Source organism: Pseudopipra pipra, chromosome 6 (assembly GCF_036250125.1).
Source record: "Pseudopipra pipra isolate bDixPip1 chromosome 6, bDixPip1.hap1, whole genome shotgun sequence".
NCBI classification, from domain to species: Eukaryota; Metazoa; Chordata; class Aves; order Passeriformes; family Pipridae; genus Pseudopipra; species Pseudopipra pipra.
The window spans coordinates 55041020-55063593 of NC_087554.1; the positions used below are offsets into that span (position 1 = coordinate 55041020).

The window sequence follows — 22574 nt, forward strand, 5'->3', positions numbered from 1 at the left end:
CCAGCACTGGGGGAGGGGGGGGGACACACACATGCAGAGAGGGCTGCTTGTGCTGGTGATGCTGCCAAAAACTAAATGAAATAAGATAATGCTAACAAACTGTGCATCCAACCGCAGCCTAAATAAACCAGAGACTTCCAGAGGTGGATTTCATCCACCCAACATGTCCCAGCATGTTTGGAAAATTGAGCATCCTACAGCCACCCACCACAATGGCCGAGAGGGAGGTGACTCCCTGGGCAAGAGCAAGCAGTGCTGATCTTAAAAGAGAGGGAGGAATAAGACCTGGGCTTATTTGGCTTACATTGGTAGAATTAAAGAGTTTTAAGCATGAGAATGATACCAAGTCAATATACCAAGACTGTTTTAATCAAATTTTTTCTGCATAAATCTATTTGTTTTTCCTCCATGGCATGAGTTTCCCCTCCCTGAAAGCAGAGCAGCTGCAGGTCACAGAATTATGGAATGGGTAAGGATGGAAGGGACCACGAAAAGTCATCTAGTCCAATCTCCCTGCTCGTGCAGGGTCCCCAGAGCATATTACTCAGGATTGTGTCCAGGTGGTTTTAGAAAATCTCCTGTGAAGGAGAATCCACAAACTCTCTGGGCAGCCTATTCCAGTGCTTAGTCACCCTCACGGTAAAGAGATTCTTGCTCGTGTTCAGATGGGATGATTGGGACTGTTGACTTTAATAAGGCTCTTAACACTGTCTCAAGTACCTTTCACGTAAATAAGTGAGGTAGAGATGGCTTCTGGCCATGGCTTGGCACAGGTCTGAGGAGCACTGCACCTCTCTCTGGGCATACAAACCTCGACCTGGGGGTCTGCTTTTGCAAGGCTTCTAGGAGGCAGACACAAAACTGAGTAGAGATCCGTGACCAGAGCAAGACTGTGTGGGGTGTTGAGTACAAGTCCAAAGGAATCTGGTCAGAGCTGGCTTCACTAATGATTTGGATGCTGAAAAGCAAAGAATGCTGAGGAGAGATTCAGGGACTGCAAGCATGGTGGCTGGAGATAGGGGACAGGAAAGAACTGTACAAACACAGGGAGGAAATTGCCCATTCAGTAATGACTCTGCAAAAATTCAAGCACTCTGGAGTATCAACAGGTCATGAACAGGTTGTGTCAGCACATTGCTATGAAAAAGGGAGCCTCTAGCTAGGACTTGCAAAAAGGGGTGACACTAGGACAACACAGAAAAAAAACTCCTCTGCTCAAACTCTGCTGCTGTGCAATGTCCAATCTTGGCATTCCAGAGTCCAAAAGACAAGGAGAATGACTGACAGACTAGAAATGTAATGTCTGAGTAAGCATTGAAGAAACCAAGACAACTTAATTTAGGAAAGAAAGTAGGGCTAAACAAGATGTTGGCCCTCAAAGAGCTAAAAATTGCTTCTATAAAAGAAATGCAGTAGTGGGAAGGGAAGGCAAGGGAAGGCAAGGCGAAGCATGAAGGCAAAGCAGTCTTCAGGGAAATTCAGCTCCACACTGGCTTTCATACCAAGTCCTAGTCTCATGACTAGGCAGTTCTTTCCTGATCAACCTCAGGAAACTGGTCACTCAATTCTTCCTCATATGTTGTGAATGCACAAGGTTTGCTGACAGCTCCACATTCCTCCAGGGCCCTGTTTTTTAAATAGGCAATAGGGAAGATGATGCCAGAGCTCTGCTTCTCGATCCCCAGTCTGCCTTACAGGACATGGGCACTTGGCTCCTGCAGTCACTGTCACCTCTCTCCCCTCCCTGTGACAAATGCTGGATATGCAGAGATATTTCCCACTGTGCCCACAGTAATCCCAGTCTATGTGGCTATCAGGCAGTCTTGGGGAAAACATTTCAGGCGTGCCTATTTTTGATTATGATGTTGTAGCCTGAGCTCCACCTGCCTGGACTTGTTTGGTTTCAGAAAGAGCCAAGAAGTAGCATCTGGCAAGGCAGTTATCAATGACCATGCAGGCCATAAAGCTGCAGGAAGATCTCCACATCCCCACCTGCCCAGGACAGCCTCTATAAAGAAACCACCACAGATTTGGGCTTCAAGTTAGTGTACCCTGTTTCTCACGGCACTTCTCCCCTTGCAGTGCAGACTCCTGCTAGAGGACTCCCTCCAGGACTGCAGCACCAGCAACATCTGCCGTGCACTGGGCACAGGGCTGAGCCAGGGCCAAGGGACAGCCAGGATAGCTGCAGCTCCAGGATGAGCAAACGCTGCTGTGGCTGAGCATTTTGGCTGCAGGGCTTCCCCCAGGGCAGGGAAGCAACAGGCTCCAGCTGGGAGCCTGTGGTGAGATTTGGCCAGCACGTAGATGGGGACAGACCTGGGGCAGCACTTTTGCCAGGCTGAGGTGCCAGGCAGGAAAGATGAGTGAGCTGGTGGAAATTTTATGGGAGACCTAAGTCCAAGCATGACAGGAGAAGGAAGCACATCCACATGGCCCCTCTGCCATGGCACGGAGCTGCTGTCGGTGCTCAGCCCCGCCCTGTATTACCCGGGCTGGAGGGAGCAGAGTGATCCTGCCAGCGAGGGGCTCTGCAGCCCCCAGGGCTGGGGGACCAGGGAGTCACCCAGGGCCCAGCTGGTGTTAGGGCAGGACTCAAGCATGTATTTGTCTGGCGGTGCCTGAAGAGGAGGCTGATTTGCCTCTGCAAGTGAGTCCAGCTCCTCCGTCCTCAGTTTTTAGGCTGAAAGTCGGCAGGACTGGGCTTAGGAACATCAGATACCAGTTGCCAACGGGCAACAGTCGGCACTGGTCCTGAGCCTGTGTTTGGGAGTAGACATCCTCCACATCTTAACCCCGGGTGATGGGCATCCCCCGCGGAGCACAACCCTGACCCCCCCGTCTCGCCCTCCCGGGGGACCCGCCCTCTCCCCGCCGCCCCACGCGTGGGCTCGGGTGTTTACCCCCATCTAGTGGTGGACCCCGGCTCCACACGGGCGCTCGGCAGCGAGGAGAAGGTATCCCGGGGGTCCTCAGCTTGGCTCGGGCTGAGGCTCTCAGACCCCCTCGCTATTGAGGGGATGAGGTGACACAGGCAGGGCTGGGGCTGGGGGCTGCCCTGAGAGCGGCCCCTCTGCCAGGGGACCTGCTGCTGCAGGGCCAAGGGGTCACACCAGACCCTATTCACAGCTGGAATTAGTGACAGGGAGGGGAGGCAGCAGCACCCTCTGCCCAGGATCGCCTTGGCAGTGGAGGTCTCCATTTTTGCAATTTTCTTCGTGCTGCTGCTCCAAAGGAGACCTGACAGAGCCCATCACCTGTGTATCCCAGCAAGTAGCCCAAGACCACATCCCAGGCACCTGTACTACCTGCCATGGACCATTCATCCTGGAAGAGCCATGAACCATGGCTATAATAAGGCCCCTGGGGCCATCACCTCATGGGTTTGGGCTGAGTCAGCCCTTCATCACCAGTGCACACTCAGGGGTACACACTGTCAGGGACACCAGGAGATGTCCAGCTGCCCCAGCAGCTGAGGCATCTCTGAGGGCAGGCAGGTCACAGTACAGAGTGGAGGAATGGGCACTTTCCTGTCCCCTACTCTGCACAGGACCAAGCTGCAGACAAGTGTTGCACCTGTGGCTGTGTCCTGCCTGTTGCAGTGAGTGCTTCAGCCTCCTGCCCACATACCACCACTACCACAGTGGCACCAGGGCAGGCAGCAGCCCCCAGACACCCATTTCCACTGACAGACCAGCCCCACACCAGCCCCTGGGTGTCTGGACCAAGCAGCCCTGCCTGAAGCTGCAGAGGAGACACGCATGAGAAGCTCAGACCTGAGAGGATGAGGGTGCCCTTGGTGGCCACAGCTGCACAGTGGTTGCCACCCACATCAGGACACTCCTGGTATGTCATCACCTGTGGAGCAAAGGCAGGGCCACAGACATGTCAGGATTGCAAAATGCTGTCCCGTGCAGTATCAAAAGTTCCCCACACCGATCTCTACATGGGTGCTTCACACTAGGCAGAGCACAGCCCTCAGCCTGTGCATAGAAGTGTTCTCCCCCTTCTCCCACAGAGCTTTTAATGAAGACCTCGTGCTTAGCATCTACCCCAGCTCCTTTCTGTGCTGCAACACCTCAGTGTGGGCTTATCCTTCCCATTCTCAGACCCTCCTCTCTCTCTGAAGTTTGGTTCATGCCAAATGAGACCCCAGCAGACATGAGCAAAGTGGCCCACAGACTATGTGGCAGCATCAGGAGCTGCAGCAAGTGTCTGGGAATGGAGATCTGGATCTTTCTCAGCACTGGACAGTCTGGAAGGGAATAAAATTACATCATTCGTAATAGTACAACCCCATTTTGTTAGGTACAAAAGATCAACATGGAGAAGTTTAGAGAGTAGAATCCAGTGAAGGAAAAAAATCTGATACTCATTTGTGAATCAAGAGTTGCTTTATGTTTTTTCCAAGACCCTGTAAGGATGTATGATATAACAAACCACTCCAGACAGTCTGCTCTTGCAAATACTTTGTCCCAGCCCTGAAACAAGGGATTTTCCCAGCAGCTGCTTTAAACCCAGTCCATTTATTTTAATTGCTGGCAGACTGGCACCCCTTTTAGAACAGCCCATTGGGACAATATTCAATGCCCTTGTACAGGCTGTGTGAGCCAAGTTGGACAGGACAGGCAGGCAAAGGCAGCACCACAGCCCACAGAGTGGGCAATGGGACAGCTTGGGGAGGACAGCTGGGACCAGGCTGAAAACCAGGATAGTGGTAGGAGACAGAGAGTCAGCAGATGTGGAGCTGGAAGCTGGAGCTTGGAGGGAGGTAATAGCACCAGAGCTCCTGAGAAGCAAAGAGGAGAGGCAAACCCACGCAGAACTATTTATTTGGGCTGTTAATTTTCTGTCACACAGGTGGGGCTGACCCCAACAGCCAATGCAATGAAGGTGGTGGGGAGGCATCCAGAGGTGAGGGCAGAAACCTGTCGTCTGGTGCCCATAGGGCCTTAGGTTAGATTCAGCCAACTAAAACCTTATCCTAAAGCCCTTTACTCCCCACAGCAGGAACCCTGGCTGCTGTGGAGTGGGAAGAAATTATGTCCTTGGGTCCTGGCTCTTCAGTGCTGCCTTCTGACCTCTCCTCTGCGCTCACAAGCTCCAGCTGTTTCTATAAAGCACAGGGCACATCCCAACACTTCTGTTCATCACTGTCTTTTACGATCTTCCCATAAAACTGCTGGTTGTTTGGCTGGAAGAAACATCTACATGCTCTGTGTATCCTACTTACACCAGAATTCCCAACTTTTTGTTGTCCTGCAAGTCTCACACCCTGGTTAGGGGCCTCTCACAGCCCACACGACTAATAGGTCACACAGGCATATTCCCCTGTAATATCCCGTAATAATAAGACAAATAAGACAAATAAAAGAGCCTCAGCCCTTTCGGTGTCCCGGTGCCACTAGATGGCACCAGTTGTGTACCCTTCCCAGTCCGGGTGTCCCCAGGGCCACTGAGGGAAACTGGAGGGATCCAGCCTAGCCCATGCTGCAGAGCCAGAGACTGCTGCACAGGTGGATGCCTCCTGCTGCTCCTTTCCACAGGGACCATGGTGTGCTGGGGTAAAGGAAGACATTTAAGACTTAAAATCAAACCTTCATTGTTGTGCTGGGGGGAATTACCCGTGATGGCTTTTGTCATGCTGCCTATCCCACACACAGCCTTCCCCACCCATGGATTAGGCATCACTCCCTGCTGGGTGTTGGAGAGGAAACTCTCAAACGTGGGTGAAAGTTATTCTGATCAATATTGGGATCAGTGGTTGAGCTTCCACCATTGACAGGCTCCCCTTGGGAGGAGGGAGGAAAGGGAATAAAACACAATTTACTATATAATTTTGCAATCAGCAAGTGGCTTGCCTTCCCTGAGATCTCATAGTTTTAGGGATTGATTCTCCTCATGCACATTTGATATCCAACAGAGATCAGCATGTCCCAGAGTATTCATTACCTGTATTTTTCACCATCAAGCCCTCCATTCCCTGTCACATCCTTGGCAAAGACACTAAGTAAACCAGGAAAACGCAGGTGGCACCTCAGCAAATGTCAGGTCTTTCCTCAGACCTTGCAGCATAATTAAGGAGGATCTGTTTTCCACTGTCTTCAGCATTAAGCACTGAAGGTGACCCTTGGAGACAGGAGCTCAAATGACAGGAGTGGCTGGCGAGGCTCTGCTGCACTTCAAAGCAGCCAGACAAAGCCTGGCCCCAAGCAGTGTGGGGTACATGGGTGACAAATCATTGCTCACCACCCAACCAGCCCAGTGCAGAGCCAGAAAGGTGATAAATGGAGCACAGCTCCCAAAAAAGCTGAAGCATTAAACCACCAAGAGCAGCACGTAAGTCCCTGATGCCCACATCACCAAGGCTGGCATGTCTGGATGATTGGTGAGCATAGCAGTGGCATGACCCTTGTGCCAAGGGGATCACAGCGAAACTCAAAGGAATGGGAGGGGAACTTTATGCAGGGAGTCTCTGAGTGCTGAGCTCTGAGCGATCCTGTCCTGCTCGCAGAGGTGGAGTCACTGGATGCAGGGCCAAGTGGGAGATGAGCAGCACAGCTCCATGGTGGCCCTGGCAGGCTGATGGCAATGGCAGGGCTGCCCCTGCCCACATCCCAAGGCCACAAGGTAGTCCAGAGTGTGACCCTGCTTCCCAGCCCTCTGCAGAGAGGCACAAATCCCACACAAGCGCTTTAACCCCAGCCTAGGGTGAAGGCTAGAAAGTAGGAGGCTGGATCACTTGAGAAGGTCAGGTCACAAAACAAAGTGGGTTAAAATCCCCCCAAACAAGGAAAATCCCTCATCCTCCTTCCCCACAGCCTTTCTTCCCCTCCCTGATCACCTCAGACAGTCTTAGGGAGTGACCCAGCGTCCCCTTATCACAGCTTCCCCTCCTGGGGATCCACTAGGAAACTCCCTACACACCATCTGCTCCCCTCAGGCGACTTGCAGGTGGCAGAGGACATCCTTCCCACACCATCTGCCTCCACACCAGGCCACCTCTCCCCATCACTGCCCATGCCCCACCCCAGCCAACTCTCTGAGCCCTCTGGCTCTGGAAAACTTCACATGTGCCATCAGCACTAAGCCTCATGGACAAACTCAGGACTTTATTTAGTCTCTCCATGACTGGATGCTACACACAATGTGCATAAACTTGCTGCTACAAAGCCTCATTGAAAGGGGTGTTTCTCCACACACAGCAGTGGCAAGCCCAGCGTCCCTCACAGCTCCCAGCTGCTGCTTCCAAGTGGAATATACCCTCGCCTGCCTGTGGATGTCAAATGGCAGAGACATACATAGACATTGACACGTACGTGGTCAGAGCCGTCCACATGCTGTGGCATTATTTTTAGCCCAATGGTGACTGAAATGTCAGAGGGGCTTTTATTTTTATTTATTTCCTCTGGAAGGCTTGTTGCTTGAAATTCCCATTGGCAGAGGCTGACCTTGACCCTGCTGTCACAATAGGGTCTGTCATGCAGGTCTGTCATCCCTTCCCACCCTTGAAAAAATGTGCAATTCGTCAGGAGGGGAGGGTGACTGGCCCAGTGTACCTGGCAAGGCTGGCACCCTTTGGAGGACAGGTGCCCACTCAGCCCCACAGCCCAGCTGTGCCCACCTGTCCAGGCTGCAGCTGCCTCAGCTCCCCCAGCCATCCCACATCCCAGGAAAGGTCTCACTGAAGCTGCAATGCACAGCTATGAAATGTGAGGGACACCAGGACTGGACTTTGGAGCAGCCATGCAGTCAGGAAGGGCATTCAGGCCATGGGATGCTCTCACTGCCCTTTAGTGACGTGAGGGATGCAGTGTAACGATGCCAAGGTCTCATGGGGCCCTGAAAGCACACAGAGGACTCCCTGGAGATGGAGCAGCCTGTTTCTTCCTGCTGCTCTGCCACGCTCAGCACTGCACCAGGTGCAAAGCTAGTGACAATTACAAACCTGCCTGGCTCCTGAAGAGCTCACAGGACCCCATCTGCACCCAGGGCTCTGGGCAGAGAAGCTGCCCCTGAGCTGGGACACCTGTGCCCCTGGGATGGTGGCACAGCACCGCAGAACGTGGCAGAACCCTCCAGGTCTGCGCTTTCCCTGGGTCCCAGGGCATGACACATCTGCTGCCTCACACACTGACAGGTTATGCACAGATTTTCCCCTTTACTTGTTAGGGAAGCAGATTCGAGGGAAAATGGCAGCTCAGAAAAGCACTGGCACATATGAGGCAGAGTTCTTTTGCTTGTTTATGCTGTCAGAGAGGAGCATTAATGGCCTGTTTTCACACAATAGCAAAGGAGGGCCTTGAACCACATCCAGCTTGGAGGTTGTGACCAGTCCATAGATAACTGGGAAGAAAAGTCAGTGTTTTCCTGTCAGAACTGCCTATTTACATCTGAAAACTAGCAGAGACCTTGCCCGGAGGCTTGGACAAGCAGCTCCTTTCACTGCCTGCTTCCCATGAGGCTTTCTCCTCCCTCTCCAAGAGGAAATTTCCAGTAACCAAGGGATAAAAATGAATGCAAGACTATGCTCCACAGCCAGCTGTAAAACTCATACAGGAAGTGCTCCCCATCCCACAGCCCACCATGGCAGGCTGCCCCCGAAGCAGGTCACAGCCTTTGTGAGTGAGGGAAGAGGCAGCTCTGTCTGCACCCCTCCTGGTGTGGGTCAGGCTTCAGGGGGGTGGATCAGGGTGCCCAGACCAGCAAGCACTCCCAGCACAATGGGCTAGGCAGGATTCCCCAAGAGGATCCCGAGTCCCTCAGGAGGTTGCAACACTAGGACAACGTGTGGTGCAGCAGTCCCTGGTTTCATGTGAGATTGCAGGAAACAAGGGATGGAAACAGAGAGAAATTTGGTAAGGGCGAACCTTCCTCCTTCACACATGCCACCATGCCACATCCTGGGAATAACTACTAGGACTCAGCTAAGTGGCAATCTCTAGGAAATTTTGGAGGAATGTCTTTCTGCCATATGCCATCCATCTCCCTCCTGGATTTTGCATAGAAGATTAGGATTTGAGCCACGTGGCTTTCCTGCAAAAATGCAGGAACTGTGTCTTCCATAGCTGACAGTCTTCTCCATATGTCCAGCTGCATGGGTCCCTGATGCTTTCAAGGAGCTGTGATTACAGATGCTGCCACCTGGGAGCAAGGCTTCACGTTTCTCACAGCAGGCCTGAGGGAAGGCAAGAAAAAATCTGGGTAATAAAATAACACTTGTGAGAACACGTGTGAGAGTCAAACAGTTGAAACATCCCTCCTGTGCACTGACTCTTGCATGAAGATGTATTGACATTCACCTGCTGAAATTCTCCAGTTCCTGGGCTACACAATCCATGGGTCCATAGTCACAGGCAGCATCCCTGCTGCCTGCCCTATCTAGACAAACCTTCTCACTCCTCTTCTGGAAGGACATTTCATGCAAACACGAAACAACCAAACCTAGCACTTTTTCCAAGTCCTCCCACTTCCATATACAGAGGGGACAAATGTGTTCCTGATGAGGAGAAAGCAGTTGATTCCCAAAGTACCTACAGGTCACACCCCAGAGCATGGCAGCAAAATCCCAGGGCTGCAATGGAAGAAAGAAGGTGGCACATCCCATAATTTCACCATTTCTAGTACCCCTGAGCTCAGGTGAACTGATCAACCTGTGCTACACATGTGCTTTCACTGCAGTGCAGACTCAGCCTGGTCTGCTGAGATGTGGGAGCCTATTTGCCCAGGGGACTTCACAAAATAGGAGATTAAGTGACTTACATTGTTTTAAAAACATGTTCCTGGATATCTTTAATAAAGCAAAGGTGACACCATGGGTAATTTCTTTAAAGGAGGATATAAAAATGGGTGGCTGATAGCCAGTTCATTATATCAGAATCAGTTTTCATTAAGAAGGGGAAGCTTGTGTGCTTATTAATTGTTTCTCTAATTGCTTTCTCTCCCTGCTACCAGGACAGCCTGCTGTCTGCCTGTGCCTGGAGGCCCCAGGTCAGAGCCCTGCATAACTCATCCCTGATCTGCTAACATGGGTAACTATAAATAAACGGTGACACCTGAGAGCGCGGGAGGTGGAAAGGGACTGTGCTTCTCAACCTGAGATACTCAAACTAGTCAGCTTATCCAACAGAAGGTGACTGGTGACAATCTGTAGATATTAAAGTGAGAGGGACTATTTCTGGTAGCCAAGGGATCTGACCTGGCCAAGATAAAACAAAATTCTCTGGCTCTGAGCTGGATAAATTTGGAAGTTGCTAAAAAGAAGTTGCTGATTATTTAAAGTGAAGAAAATATCTGCGTGTTCTCCACTAACGAGTATTTTAAAACCATGAGGAACTGCTCAGCTTCAAGAACTGCATCAACTTACCCAAAAAAAAAAAAAAAAAAAAGCCCAGCTTGCAAGTAGGTAGGAGTCCCTTGGGAGACTGAAAGGCAATTGCAGGTGCTCCAAATGAGCACTGGCAATTCACGCCAGGAGATTTAACACCTCACAGTGACAATCATCCCTCTGATTTAACTCTCCTCCCTTCTGCCACCAGCTGCTGCTGCCAGCATGGAGGGGGTACACTTCCCTCTGGTTTTCACAGCATGGCACAGTCACTTAAACAGGGCCAAGTCTGGTTCAATTAATGCAGCTGTCACCACTGCAGGGGGCAGTGGTGGGGCTCCCATATCCCTCCCCTCGGCACCAGGGAAGCAGAAGGACCACTGAGAAGAAGATCCCTTGGTGTGCCCTACCAGGAGGCAGCAGCACTTGCCTGGGAGACCCTGTCCATGCAGAGGGTAAGAGCTGGGAGGGAGAGGATGCTGCAGAGAGACTTTGCTGCAGGAACACACAGACAGGAGTGAAAGATGGGGAGGAAGAGCCCTGTCTTCTCCTCTGTCCCTTCTGTAACCTGAATCACACATCTAAGCATTCAGCACCCTGCACTGCCTTCAACATGATCCTCCATGACGTGGAAGTCTAAAGGTGGGGAAAGGGAAGTAGAGCCAGCATATAGAGCAATGAGGACCTTGAGGTGGTGATGTTACAGCCATCATTGCTCCACCTCCCTGTGAGCAGGAATGCCTGCACCTGTACAGGTATTCATGTTACACATAAGCACACATACACACCTACCTTTGCTAACAGCAGAGGCAGCCACAGAGCCCATATTTTCTAGGTTTTACTTCTATATCTGCAAAAAGTAAGTTTGCTTCTGTTTCTGATTCCCTGCAATTATCTTCAAATGCCTTCAAGAGAGCAGTTCTGTCTTCTCGGCTGAGTGAGTCTTTGAGGTCCAGCACCGCACTCAGATGTTCCTTCCTTTCCAAAAGGGTAAGAGGGCAGGTCAGCAAATGAGTCAAGGAAAAAAAACCTTGCTTCCTATTACTCAGTTTTGCTGGATAAGACCAAAGACTGGAAGCTGTTGAGCTGCTTTCTGACACCTGCTGGCTACCTAAGAAGGAGGAGGCTGTATCACAAGGGTTGTCTGGGACGTGGCTGAGCTCACGGATCCCAAGCCCAGGGCACACAGCATCCCTGTGAAGCTGTGGAAACCTTCAACTCAGGTTATTCCGAGAAAAATACTTGTATCTATCATAATAGGTTTCAGATAACTCTGTATTTGACCATTTGGAAGCATTTTTGATGTCTTTTCTCCCCGCAAATGTCACTAATTCTTGTTCATCTGGAAGGTTAAAGGATTTTTGCTCTACAGAGCATTGCTTCACTGAGCAGCACCATATTAGATATAAGGCAAATGTATCCAAGCCAAACAGTTTTAAACACACAGAAATCTGTTGTAATCAAGAACAGTGCATCCACTCACACCAGGATGACCTCCTCTGAGACCTGGGTCTTCTGAGTACTTCCTATGCCCACTTCCTATACTATATATATATATTATTTATGTATGTATGTATGTATATACATAGTAAGAGCGTAAGAATCACTATCATGTATCAGATAAGCAGCTTTTTAGCTCAATAGCATCTTTAAAAGTAGTAAATGTTTAGGAAAAGAATACAGAAACCAGATGAAGCACAACAAGATCTCTCTTTGTCTTTTTTCTTTTCTTTGCTTCTGGCAGTCTACAATTCAGAGACTTCCCTTGCTGGGGGTTATATCATGACTGTCATATTGAATAGGCATTGAAATAATTATCTACCACAAATTGTCCGCTCCCCATTTGAAACTATTCACACTTATGGCCTTCACAGCATCCTATGACAGAGAGCTCTTCACTGCAATCATGTTAGGTTGGAAAAACACAATCACTTGCACAACACATCAGAACAAAAGATAGATGTAATAAACCACAGATCTTGGAATAAATGCAGTTAGCTAAGACCTCACCTTCCTAGTAAAAGTTGTGTTTCATTTCTGTTTACAGCTTCCTGTAAGAAATGGAAGTGTATATTCTTGTTGAATGCACCTGGAATTTTGTGGAAACAGTTATACAAGGATTGGTAAAGTATTGAAGCCAAAAGCCAAGTGCTTGGAAGTTATGAAATGTCTGAATTAAGAATATTTTTGAAACCTACACTTGACACATATGTGCCTGCAAATTCTCCATTCAGGTAGCATTTTCCAACAGCATTTCTTTTTTGTTGACAGCCATTTCATCCATCATTCACCTTTACAGAAGTACATCTCAGCTCCACCAGTTCATATCTGGCAAAGTTATAAACTGTGTTAATCAGCATCTGCAAAGGGGCAGCACCGAGTACACTCAAAGGTGGCCATTGTGCCTGGCCCAGCACACTGCAAAAAGTATCACAGGACTAATACTGCTGTAGGTCTTCTGGTGTCAACTAATCATGTCAAAGTGCAGCAGACAGACAAACAAAAGACATTACCTGAGCTCAGGAAATTCTTTGAGAATGGGCAGAAGAGCTATTTCCATCCCCTCCGCATCGGAAGCTTGAATAAGTTCTAAAATTGCTTTTATGGGATCCTTGAGGGGACCAGCTGCAGGACCCTGAGGAAAGAAGCAAAGGTGTGTTCAGGGCAAGGGAAACAGCACACAGGGTTAAGAGCCGGACTCATATCAGACTGGGTATCTCTCTGTGTGAGTTAGGAATTTTGCTGGACTGTCTATGCATGTATAGAAACCTGGTTTGCCCCCAGGGTAGGAGAAGAGAAACTGGGGAGCAGTCATGGACTGCTTCCAGGGTGACTGGGCAACTACATTCAGCAGTGCAGAATCCCCTCCTGCATTTACTTTGGCGAAGGAAATGTACCTCATTTTTCTCTAAATTGCCTGTCCTTTCAAGACCATTTCACCCTTTGGGGAGCGTTTTGCTTCCAGAGGTAAGCACAGCCCTCTGCTTGGCCTATGTGAAAACAAGCTCTGTTGGCCAAACATGCTGGCATTTCTGCTGCCCCAAAGCAAGCCCAGGGACAGAAAAGAGACTTTAGGGAGAGGATGAGGGAACACAGATCCTCTAACAGAAAAAAAGGGAAGCAGGGCTGAAGAGTGTAAATAATATGACATGACTGGTAGATGCTGCATATGATCAGCTCCCTCTAATCTGGAGAACACAGGAGAAAAAAAAGCCTCATCAAAAAACACACAGCATTTTCAGCAAAGCTGGAGAAGCAGAATGCAGATGAACTGCCAAGAGAGAGCTTCAGGTCTCGCTCACATTTTTCGTCAGTGCCATAATACAGTTAAATTGCTTCCCTGAATTATTGATGCCACCACATCAACAGAGACTCTGTGACAAAGCAAACCTGGAGAATGGGATGCCAAACTGGGGCAGGAGAAGCCCAGGTTCCCCTGATCTCCACAGGGCACTGGGAAGAGCAGGTCACATTCTCCATGCGGCACCTCCGCACCGAACATAAATTAAAAATAATAGTAATGTTTGAAGACAGCCTTCCCCCTCTTCCTCTGCACTGCAGACACACAGCATGCCTAGCTCGGCTCAGTGCACAAGCTGTACTCAGCTCCCGAGGCACCAGTACTGTACAGCTTCATACTTGGTAAGCTTACTATTACAAAATGCTAATTAATTTGAAGGCGTCAGATTTGGTTAAGCACTATACAGACAAGCAAGGTCAGAGGTAAACAGCCTGCAGTCTAAAAGGAAAAAAAAAAGAGGTGTCTTGTCAGCAGTGTTTAAGTGCCTTTGACATGTACTGCTCTTAGGAGAGAAGGAAGGTATTTCCTAATGTGTTTTCAGGATGGAGGGGGAAGGAAGAGCCTGAAGAGAGGTGATAGCAGGGCAGAGAGCAGGTGCAGCCTGTGCAGCAACTGCACAATAAATTCAGTCTGCAGTAGAGTACATATTTTGCATGCATAACTGTGTGCCTCATTCGACTGAGGATCAGGCTGTCCCCTGCAAATCGCTCATGCATTTCATTCCCAAGGTTTTCGGTGCTCCCACCTCAAGTAAGAAAGTGCACAGACTGGGCACACAGGGCTAACCAGATGCAGACTTTTTTCACCCAAGCTAAATGTAGGGTCTTAATAGATAATTAGATTTCCTGTATTTCCTCTGCACTATAAAACCAGCTTTCTGTGCATATTGCAGCCAAAGCTAGTGCTGAGCAGAGCATTACTGGTAAACTTCAGAGTTAAGATTAGAGAACTCTCCTGCTATTCCCCATGGCTTGATTGCTCAAAGCACTGACTCATTTGTGATTGATCACTACAGGAGAGGTGGGTCTTCAGCTAAAAGCACTGGCAGCTTCCAGCTTTCCACCATGAAACTAGTGCATAAATTGTAATAGCTCAGAGAGGTTTTTAGAGAAGCCTACAGATGATCATTTTGATTTCATTTTATTCGTTGGACAAAGTAAGAATTGCTGACAAATTACTTGCAGGGGACTCATCTGTGAGAAAATAGATTTTCAGTCCCTAGCACTTAAATTGACAAGCTGTGAGAATTACTCAGAATTTGTGAAATTATTAAAACCAGTATAGCCAAGGGGGCTTATAAGCTCTGTCACATCTGAGTCCTGTTACCAGACTGACTTTGCAACCAGTACCACTGTGCTGCTCAGACCAGCCTCTTACAAAGCACTATGCCTAGGCACTCTCAGCCTGCACTTGCTAATGAGCCATGCCAGGGACATTGCACAGCAGTGATTCTCCAGCTGGAGCAGCTGCAGGAGGGGATGCTGCTGCCATTGCAGTCCTTGCCCTTGGGTAATCAAGGGACCCATGTGACAGCCTGGTGGCATCCGCAGATGCCGTGTGTGGCACTGCCAATTACACCAGATTATGAATTGAGCAAAGAAGCTTTTTTAAGCTTCCGAAGTTGTTTCTGCAAATCAGCCCTAGCACTTTGCCACAGGTTTACTTCAGAGGCGTGGCTCTGCTTTTACACCTAATCTATCCCTTCTGCAATGCACCTTTACCTTTTAGTGCTGTGAGGTGTTAACCCTGCAGGAAGACTCGTTCCTCCCCACAGCTGTCACCAACCACAACAGCATCAGCATGCTTTTGCCTGTGGGGAAACGCTGCAGCAGAAGGAAATGGCTCACACAGCCATTATCCCAGATCTGAGGGGCTGGGAAGGGCCTGCGGGGCGGGAGGAGGCTGGATGTATAACAATGCACACCCCATGTCCAGGGAGGAGCAGCCGTGAAGGGCAATCCACGGAGCAGGTGAAGATGTGGAGCAGCCAGTTTGGTTCATCACTCAAGAGGCTCAAGGAAAGTGCTGTCCCTCCATGCCACGTACCCAAGGCTTGCTGGGGGGAGCTGACAGCTTTGGAGCTGTCTCACCAGCTCAGAGGAGCACGCCTCATTTTTATGTCAGTGGCAGGAGTGCGAAACTTGCCTCCTCCAGTCACACATTTCAAAACCATGAACTAACAGCTTCTGGCAGATCAGAAGTGCCGTCAGCACATCTGACTGTCATTTCTGTGAAGCTGGATACCCCTGCAGTAAAAACTCTTAAGCTTTTTTGTTGCTTTCAGAGTCTTTTCTTCTGCTGGTACCATTCTTGATGACAAGAGAGGAAAACTGTAACCATATCAAAGACTTACTAAGCACTCTTTAAAGATGGCTTGCATCATCCTATGATCTTCTTCTATCTTGTTGACAACCTTCCTCCTCTGCACAGAAGATGGTTTCCTGGGAGTGGTCAGGAGAGCCTGAACATATTCTGTAATAACAATGGCATTGACAGCCTGGACGAGGGCCTGTTCCAGAGCAAAGACACACAGATTAACTTCCCTGGACTAAGCAAAGACCAGACCATACCTACAGGACTCTGAGCAGTGCAGACAGTGGATATAGTGTCCATGCAGATGGCTGTCTCATTTATTTGCTTAAGTATCCCTTTAAAATGCTTGGTCTAACACATGGGGTAGCTCTAAGCTGCATGGGGACGACATAAACACTGATGGTAAATGTGGAGCAAAAGCAGTGGAACCGGTTACCTCAGCCAGAGGTCACTCAGGCTCCAGAGCTGCAGTGATACTTGGCATGGCTAACAAACACATCACCTAGCAAGAGCTTGGACTACAGACAAAGCCAGATCCAGTCTCCCTGGAGCATCTACACTGGACACAGGGCCATACCCTTGGGACACAGCTGTGGTTGAGCACAGAGAAGTCACTTGGTATTTCCCTCTAAGTCACCCTGAGAACTCCAGTGTGGAGGAACTCCAGTGGGCTGAGGAACTCCAGTGTGGAGCCCCTGAAAGGGCGGAAGAGCATTTCTAAGGGGAGAGGGGCTGCTGCACAGAAGCCACACTTCAGTAGCAATTGAAATGAGAGCAGTTTTAGACTGCAGTCCAAGGGTACAGGAAATCCCCAGCTCTGTCCAGAACAGACAAAGCAAGAGACAGAGAGCTCTGGCACAGTGTTTTACCACCAAGCTGCTGCTTGCCCCAGCACTAATGTGACATAATGTCCAGTGACAGGCTCTGAACAACAGCAGAATAGCTCCTATTTTTTTATCTTCTATTACCTTTTTCCACATTGCAAAATGCTAACTAAAATCACTGTCAAAGAGACTTCAGACCTGAGAGCCCTCTGCTTTAGAGGGACATATGTGGCACAGGTAGCAGCAGCAAATCCAGCCTGAATACAAAAGAGGGTTCCCCAGGTACCAAACTCATTACTGAAGAGGCAGACTCAAAAGGTGTTATAAGATTCCAGACTAATTATTTAGGCCACTGTAAAGGTGAAAAATCTTGGGCTCTTTGTGAGGTTTTTCTTTGCCAACCCTCTGTGTCCTTTAGGAATCTGGACATTTCACTCCTCTGTGTCCTCCCTCCATCAAAGGGACAAATATTCCTTACAAATAAGGTTGAAGCACATTAGAAGCTGAGAATTGCCAGTATAATGGTATTGTGGCAATGGTAGGATCAGAGATGGCCCAATGCTCCCCCTTTGTATTTAGGAGGTACATTCAGTTTCCACATTTATTCACTTGCTGGTTTCTCAGCTGCAATAACAGAAAGGTCTCAGATGTCACTATCCAACTCTGTTGGATAGAGGAACTGGACTGAGACCACTAGATAATTAAAAGCCCTTCTGACAACAGACAAAACTGCAGTTTGGGTTAATGTTCAAATACTGCTCCATCCAGAGGTTCAAGGACTAGTTTTAGTGATTTCCTAAGTAACATCTCTTTCTCACTTTCTTACTTATTTCTTACCTCATACATATCTGTTTGTTTCTTCCCAAAGGCCAAAAAGCTTTGCTTTAAGGATTCCAGAATTTGGCCAAAACCACTGTCACACTTTTTGAAGTGATTCTTCAGTGTTCCCTGAGGAAAAGGCACAAATAGAGTCAAAGGGTGCACATGTAGAGACACCACACAGTCAGCAGACACGGATTATTGTGCGTTTGCTCTTTCTGATCTCAGAAACAGACTCCTCCACAAGCTGCAGCATCCTGTGCCTTTACTTCAAAGAAAAGCAAAACATAAAAGAAAGAAACAATTCAAACTCAGGAAGGATGTACTAACTTCTTAAGTCCAAACCTGGAAGACTGAAAACCTGAGCCCTAGCTCTCCTGTTTCTTCCCAGGGTTGTCCAGGCTCCCTGTCAGAACCATCCCCAGTTCCCATCTCAGTGTGTGGGCCCATGGGACAAGCTAGCAATGAGCTCTGGAGACCAAAACTGCACGGTGTAGCCAGGGTTTCTTTCGTCATTTTCCTATTGCTGCCTCCAGCCTACTCGAGGGACCTTGTGTGATGAGCCTGAAGATGCTCAGGGGAGTTTCCCAGGGAAATGCACAACACCACACACTGAGGAGCCTGCAATTGTGTGTTACCTAGACACAGAGCCCAGGATCGGAAGGGTGTCTGGGCTAATGGGCTGATACTGGCAGGTGTGAAGGGAGGGGAACTTATCTCGAGGGAGGGACATATTTCTGGTCAGTCTTCTCTGCCTCTTGACTACTCAGCACAGCCTTGGGCTCTGAGAGTTATCACTGCCCTGAGAAGATGCCTAGCTGCTGGGGATGAGCAGGTACTCGGTGAAATTCAGTCCTTGGGGTCTGGATTACTAGAGGCACCATGGGGTGCCTACTTGTAGCACAACAGCAACACTACAAACAATGGAACTGGGATCCCAAAACTGGAAAAGTGAAGCTGTCCGTACACAGATTCTGACAAAGCAGAGAAGGACTTAGGACTGGAAGACCAAACTATGGTTTCACCCTTTCCAAAGCAGGACATGACACTGAAGTGCATATCTGCCCTACAGTCTGAAAATAGTCAGTGTTAAAACAGATCTCCCCTACCTTGACTTTAGAAGTGACTGTCTGCAGAAAATGCTCTGTAATGTCATCTTCCATCCTGTCTAGACATCCTTTTACCTTAAGATCCTGGCCAGTGCTGGCACTGCAAATGTATGTTAGCTTAAGCCAGACAGTCCTGTTAAAAAAAAAAATATGAAAAGTATAGATCAGATCAGATCAGGCTATTCTCTCAGATCAAGACTCTTCCTACTGTAATCAATACGACTGCCTGGGTAAGTGAATGGACATATGCTAAGGTCCAGGGCTAGCTCAGTGACCCACATTTGTGCACCCATCTTTTGGATGGCTCTCATTGAGACACTGCAACAAGGACAGGAAAGCTCAATGCACACAAATGCCACTTGTACTCATCACTAGTGAGATCAGATCAGTAAAAAATTCTAGTATTTTCAAAAATGAGTAGGCATGAAGTGGCCTTGACAAACGGAGGCTGAATGAGCATTTGTGTACCTCAGACAACCTACAAATACAAGACAATTATCTCCCATCATAACAGTCTTCAAATCAGCAAATCCTGGTTAAAATTATCACCAGCTTGAAACCAGACATTTTACAATCTGGAAAAGTTCAGTGTACAACTTCGTTCTCAGGATCACTGTGAAGAATTACATAAAAGAGACTCATAAGTATGCAGTCTGGGATCCAGCATCAGCAACATGCAAATAAAACAAACAAAACAGCTACCGAGGCTCAACACAAGGCTCTGATGTCAAGTAATCACAGTGCATATGCTGGATTTTGGCATTTTGCTGACTCCAGAGATCCCCAGATAACTTTGCACAGGAAGAAGTGAAGCAACTTTGTTTTCTCCATTGCTGCAAATGCTTCTAAAATTAGCTCATAGGTGCAAACAGCCTCCTCCACCCTTCTGTGCTTTATTGCTTCCCTCCTTCCTAGCAACCCCAGGGAGAGCCTGGCATGATCCATGGGGCTTCATTCAGCAGGGCACAGAAGCTTGTGCTTACCAAGGGCACTGGCACACACATCTCAGCACAATCTTCATGAGGCTTTCGTGCTGAAGAATGATCAGGCCAGTGAAAGGAACCACAGCACAACACAGACAGGGGTAGCCAGGATACTGTCTCCACATGTGACAGCACTGCTGCCAGCCTCCTGCTCAGTGCCATGGGCACCAGGAAGGTGGAGATGGTAGATTACCAGCTACAGCCCCTGCACCTGCAGGACCTGGGAGCTGGCAAGCAGTAGCAGCACAGCGCTGCCAGTGCAGCAGTCGTGGCCCTCTGGCCAAGGTCACAGCCCCCATCTGAGCCTCCCTCTCTCTGGGGCAGCCAGGGCAGCTCTGACAGGGTCTTGCTGGCAACAGCTGGTTCCCTCTGTGCTTCAGGGTTGGTGTGCACAGGGTCGAATGCCCAGATCCAGCTGGAAGCAAGGTTGGCCTCAGAGCAGATTCAGAAGGAGATCAGACAGCAGAAAACTCATTTCACTCCCCAGGCTCTGGTTTCTAACCTGAGAAGGCAGCAGTTCTCTAGGATTCGTAAGCTGCTGCAGATTGGTGGGCAGCCATCAAGCTGGAGAAAGCTTCTTACTTCATCTTCATAGCTAAATTAAAACAGGAAGACATATCTTTAATCTGGCATGCTCCGTAATGCATCTGACAGCAGCAGCCTGTCAGCAAACCAGAGAAATACTCTGTGATTGTTTGTCTTTTCAATGTACAATTTCACTCTGTAAGGTTGGATCTACAGCATGACAAAGGCAATCTCTGCCCTGCCCAGCTGGTGAGGAAGGAGAGCACAGGAATGGCACAGGGAGAGCCCTCAAGCTGCCTGAATGCCCCTGATACGGACCAAGAGGCAGGAGGTTCATTTTACAATTGTTGTTGCTGCAAAACCTGTTTCTGGGAAGCAACTCAGGCTTTGCCGATGGAGCTGTGGAACGAAGACTCAGCATGTATGAATAACCCACAAAGTCTATTGACTGCTTTGTTGCAGCTTCTATCTCATGAGTGGCTCCTGGACAACCTTGTTTTATAGGAATTTCTTTCTCTCATCGTGTGGAGGGCCAAGGATCTTAAATGAAACCTCTTTCTGAAACATTCACCTACAACCAGCATTTTCTGATGCAGGGTATGCATAGGGTGAGAGATGCCCAAGTACAAAAAGAAGATAAAGGGAGTCAGAAGAAGTAGTGAGAGGGCAGAAGATGAGAAAAAGACATTCATCCTCCTATGAAACCAGGACAAAGCAGAGCTCCTCATCGCCTCATGGAGCCAGCAAGAAGCACTGTGCCTGGGAAGAACAGCCAGGGTAGGAAGGGCCAAGCCTGGGCTCTGGCTACATGGCTGCCCCTCTTCCTGGCTGTGTTTAAGGTCTAAGTCTCTCCAGAACATCCCCCAAGGCTTTAAACCGTCCTGGCAAGTCCAGATGCACTTTGTCTCCTCAGCTTTAGCCCAACAGCAAATGCTGAGCACATGGAACAGCGGTGAAACGCTGTCTATCCAGAAACAGCTTAGCAGGAAACAGCCATCAAACTAAAGATCCAGGTGAATACAGCATCCCCAGTTGCTACACAAGGATTTCTTTCTTTTAAGTATTAAGAATGTTATCAAGGAGGGAAAGAAGCATCGTTCTTACCTCTCCAGGAACCTCAGGCACTGCTCCAGGCACACAGCTTCCACCTTCTCACTCAGGCTCTCGCTGACATGCCTGGCAGCCTCTGTCTTCTCTGTTAGTATCTGTGGATTTCAATGTGTGAGAGGAGGGCAGGCCAAAGCCATTTGTTACCTATGCAGTGAACAGGAATACATCCCACTGCTCACCTGCTCCAAATCCCTCTGTCCTCTAGGCAGCAACTTCTGCTTACGTTTTGAGAGCCCTTACAGCTACAGTGGAAATAAAAGTATTTTTCAGGAGCCAAATTTTAATGCCTGACCCTACGTTTTTGCTACCACTGTTTTTGTTGTGGTCAGCAGGCTAGAGTCCAGGAGAAAGCCTGTCTCTGCAGATGTTCTCTGCTGGCAACATCCAGCCTGGCAGCTCAGCTCAAAGACCTGACATCTGCAGGAGCACCTGTGCTCCTACCTGACTCACCCTCACAGATAAATCTGGGGGCAGCTGCTAAAAAAGAGGTTAGGCAGCTGTAACTGTGTGCCCTGCACCTCTGCCAGGGTCTCTACCAGGGATGTCTGAAGAGGGCATCTATCACCTTCTCAGCCACCACTGCTCACACCTGACACAGCAGTGTGTGTTAAACTCTATGGCGTTATGTCTTGCCCCTGACTCCAGCTGGGTGGCCCAGGTGTCTGCAGGAGGTGGGCTGTGCCAGACAGCTCAAAATTCACCCCATATCAGACAGGCTTGAGCAGGTGGCAACTTAATGCTGCCCATTAGTTGCTCTGTGGAAACAAAAGCTTGCAAGGGAAGGAGAGCCAGATGGATAAAAGGAGACAGATGGCCTCATAGGCTGTGCTCTCCCAATGCTCGTCATCCAGAGACAAAGGGTGGCTCACATCATGAATGGGTTTTTCCACTGCTCACAACAGATGTAAAAGCTCACCCAAAGGGACGAGATAAAATATGCCACCCCAAAGTGTCAGGAAATCATGGCTGATGAGTTTCTATGACACCCTCTTCATTTTTTATCTGATCTTCAGTGTCAGCTTGTGAAAATTGAGGAGGCAGTAATTTCATAAGGGTTTCCTATTTATCCAGTCTTTTCCATCACCCACCCCAGAGCATTTGAACCCGTCAGTTTCATACGCAACAAAGAAAACCACTCATGCTGAAGCATGGCCAGATGTTGCAGATATGAGGACCACAGGATTCAAACCAGGCTTTGTCCTAGTTCCTGTTAGAAACCTTTGCTCTGTGAGTCAGGACCAGGAAAATGAATCGTCTTGGTGG

The 22574-nt window shown here is 48.9% G+C and overlaps 1 protein-coding gene across 3 annotated transcripts in view; it reads right to left on the bottom strand.

Moving 5' to 3' along the window:
- Positions 1 to 7095: 7095 nt before the first annotated feature.
- Positions 7096 to 22574, bottom strand: part of LOC135416280 (uncharacterized) — a 42233-nt gene continuing 26754 nt past the window's right edge. For all 3 annotated transcript variants that reach the window (XM_064659246.1, XM_064659244.1, XM_064659245.1), the window contains 8 exons: positions 21306 to 21406; positions 20179 to 20271; positions 18694 to 18826; positions 17603 to 17713; positions 15982 to 16137; positions 12841 to 12962; positions 11120 to 11305; positions 7096 to 9178 (listed from right to left, as the gene is read on the bottom strand). In XM_064659246.1, coding sequence (XP_064515316.1) covers positions 11125 to 11305; positions 12841 to 12962; positions 15982 to 16137; positions 17603 to 17713; positions 18694 to 18826; positions 20179 to 20271; positions 21306 to 21406 — 897 coding nt within the window. In that variant the 3' untranslated portion in view covers positions 7096 to 9178; positions 11120 to 11124. The remainder of the gene's footprint in view (positions 9179 to 11119; positions 11306 to 12840; positions 12963 to 15981; positions 16138 to 17602; positions 17714 to 18693; positions 18827 to 20178; positions 20272 to 21305; positions 21407 to 22574) is intronic.